Source organism: Brassica napus, unplaced genomic scaffold (genome assembly GCF_020379485.1).
Source record: "Brassica napus cultivar Da-Ae unplaced genomic scaffold, Da-Ae ScsIHWf_1200;HRSCAF=1717, whole genome shotgun sequence".
NCBI classification, from domain to species: Eukaryota; Viridiplantae; Streptophyta; class Magnoliopsida; order Brassicales; family Brassicaceae; genus Brassica; species Brassica napus.
The window spans coordinates 245,580-247,500 of record NW_026014623.1 but is presented as its reverse complement, the minus strand read 5'-3'; the positions used below and the strand labels follow the sequence as shown (position 1 = coordinate 247,500).

The following is a 1,921-nucleotide window of genomic DNA, read 5'->3' as shown; positions in this document are numbered from 1 at the left end:
GACAACCATTGGGCCAAGAATTGTAGAACCCCCAAGGACTTATGTGAACTCTATCAAGAGAGTCTCAAGAACAAGAACCCGGAGGCTCACATGGTTCATGATTCCGGATATGATGCTGATGATGATTCCGACTTTTCTAATGATGACCTAATGGATTTTGAGACTTCTGATTGTCTCAAAGACTAGATTTCGAATCACTTGACTTATTTCTTTATGATTGCTTTGGTGTTTTTATTTTTATTGTTGTTTGGTGTTATGACTTTTATAATAAGAAAGTTTTAAAGTTTTATAAAGTCTCTGAGATTAGAAATCTTATTATTTATAGAAATGATAGATGAAATGAGTATACTCGTGGTGGATAGTGGCACAAGTCACACAATACTTAGAGACAAAAGATACTTCATGAATCTCAAATTCCAAAGTGCAAATGTTCACACCATTGCGGGTGAAGTGAGCCTGATTGAAGGTCACAGTCAGGCTTATGTATTGACGCCTAAGGGCACTCATCTAGAGATCAAAACGGCCTTGTATTCCCTAAGCTCTAGAAGAAGCTTATTGAGTTTCAAAGACATAAGGTTGAATGGTTTCCATCTTCAAACATGGGAAGAAGGAAACAAAGAATTCCTTAACATAATTTCGATCACCAAAGGCAATAAGAAGATCCTAGAGACCATACCTGCAATGTCTACTGGTCTATACTATGCACGGATCAGTATGATTGAGGTTAATACCTGCGAGATATTCACTTTGTGGCATAACCGGCTTGGCCATCCCGGTACTAGTATGATGCAAAAGTTGATGATGAATTCACAAGGGCACACGTTAAAAGGAGTTGTCCCATACAATCTCACATGTGCAGCATGTGCACAAGGGAAAATCATAACTAGGCCATCACCAGCCAAAATTAATAAAGAGATCTTAAACTCTCTAGAAAGGATTCAAGGAGACATATGTGGACCAATAGACCCACCTAGTGGGACGTTTAGATACTTCATGGTCCTGATTGATGTATCGACCAGATGGTCGCATGTGTGTCTACTATCCACACGAAACTTGGCTTTTGCACGCCTGCTTGCTCAGATAATAAGACTGAGATCTCATTTTCAAGATTTCCCTCTTAAGACTTTACGTCTAGACAATGCTGGTGAGTTCACGTCCCAGGCGTTTAATGAATATTGTATGTCCATGGGGTAAGTGTAGAACACTCCGTGGCACATGTACATACACAGAACGGCTTGGCCGAATCCTTCATTAAATGTATCCAGCTGATAGCCAGACCATTACTAATGAGATCTCAACTCCCGGTATCAGCATGGGGACATGCGGTTTTACATGCAGCAGAACTGATTCGCATCAGTCCATCTAGTGAGCATAGATATTCACCATCCCAGTTACTTACGGGTCATGAGCCAGACGTGTCCCACATCCAAAATTTTGGATGTGCCGTTTACGTTCAAATTGCTCCACCACAGAGAACTAAGATGGGACCACAGAGGAGGATGGGAATATATGTAGGATATGATTCCCCAACTATTATAAAGTATCTTGAGCCAACGACCGGTGATTTGTTTAAGGCCAGATACACAGACTCACGGTTTGATGAGTCCACATATCCGACCTTAGGGGGAGATAATAGCCGGTTGATTAAAGAAATAGAATGGTCTCGACCATCAATATCTTGGCAAGATCCTCAGACTAAAGAGTGTGATATGGAAGTCCAAAAGATTATACATCTTCAAAAGCTAGCTAATCAACTGCCAGATACATTTGCTGACCCAAATAGAGTGACAAAGTCATATATCCCGGCTTGTAATGCACCCATAAGAATAGATGTCCAGAAGGGACAATGTCAAGTGGCTACAGAGTCTAAACAACGTTTGAAACGTGGTAGACCAATTGGTTGCAAATATAAACAGCCTCG

The 1,921-nt window shown here is 40.8% G+C and overlaps 1 protein-coding gene across 1 annotated transcript in view; it reads left to right on the top strand.

The window, feature by feature from the left end:
• Positions 1-186, top strand: part of LOC106354775 — a 492-nt gene extending 306 nt beyond the window's left edge. The window contains exon 1 of the mRNA XM_048771536.1: positions 1-186. This exon is cut by the window's left edge and continues 306 nt beyond it. Coding sequence (XP_048627493.1) covers positions 1-186 — 186 coding nt within the window.
• The last annotated feature ends 1,735 nt before the right edge of the window (positions 187-1,921 follow it).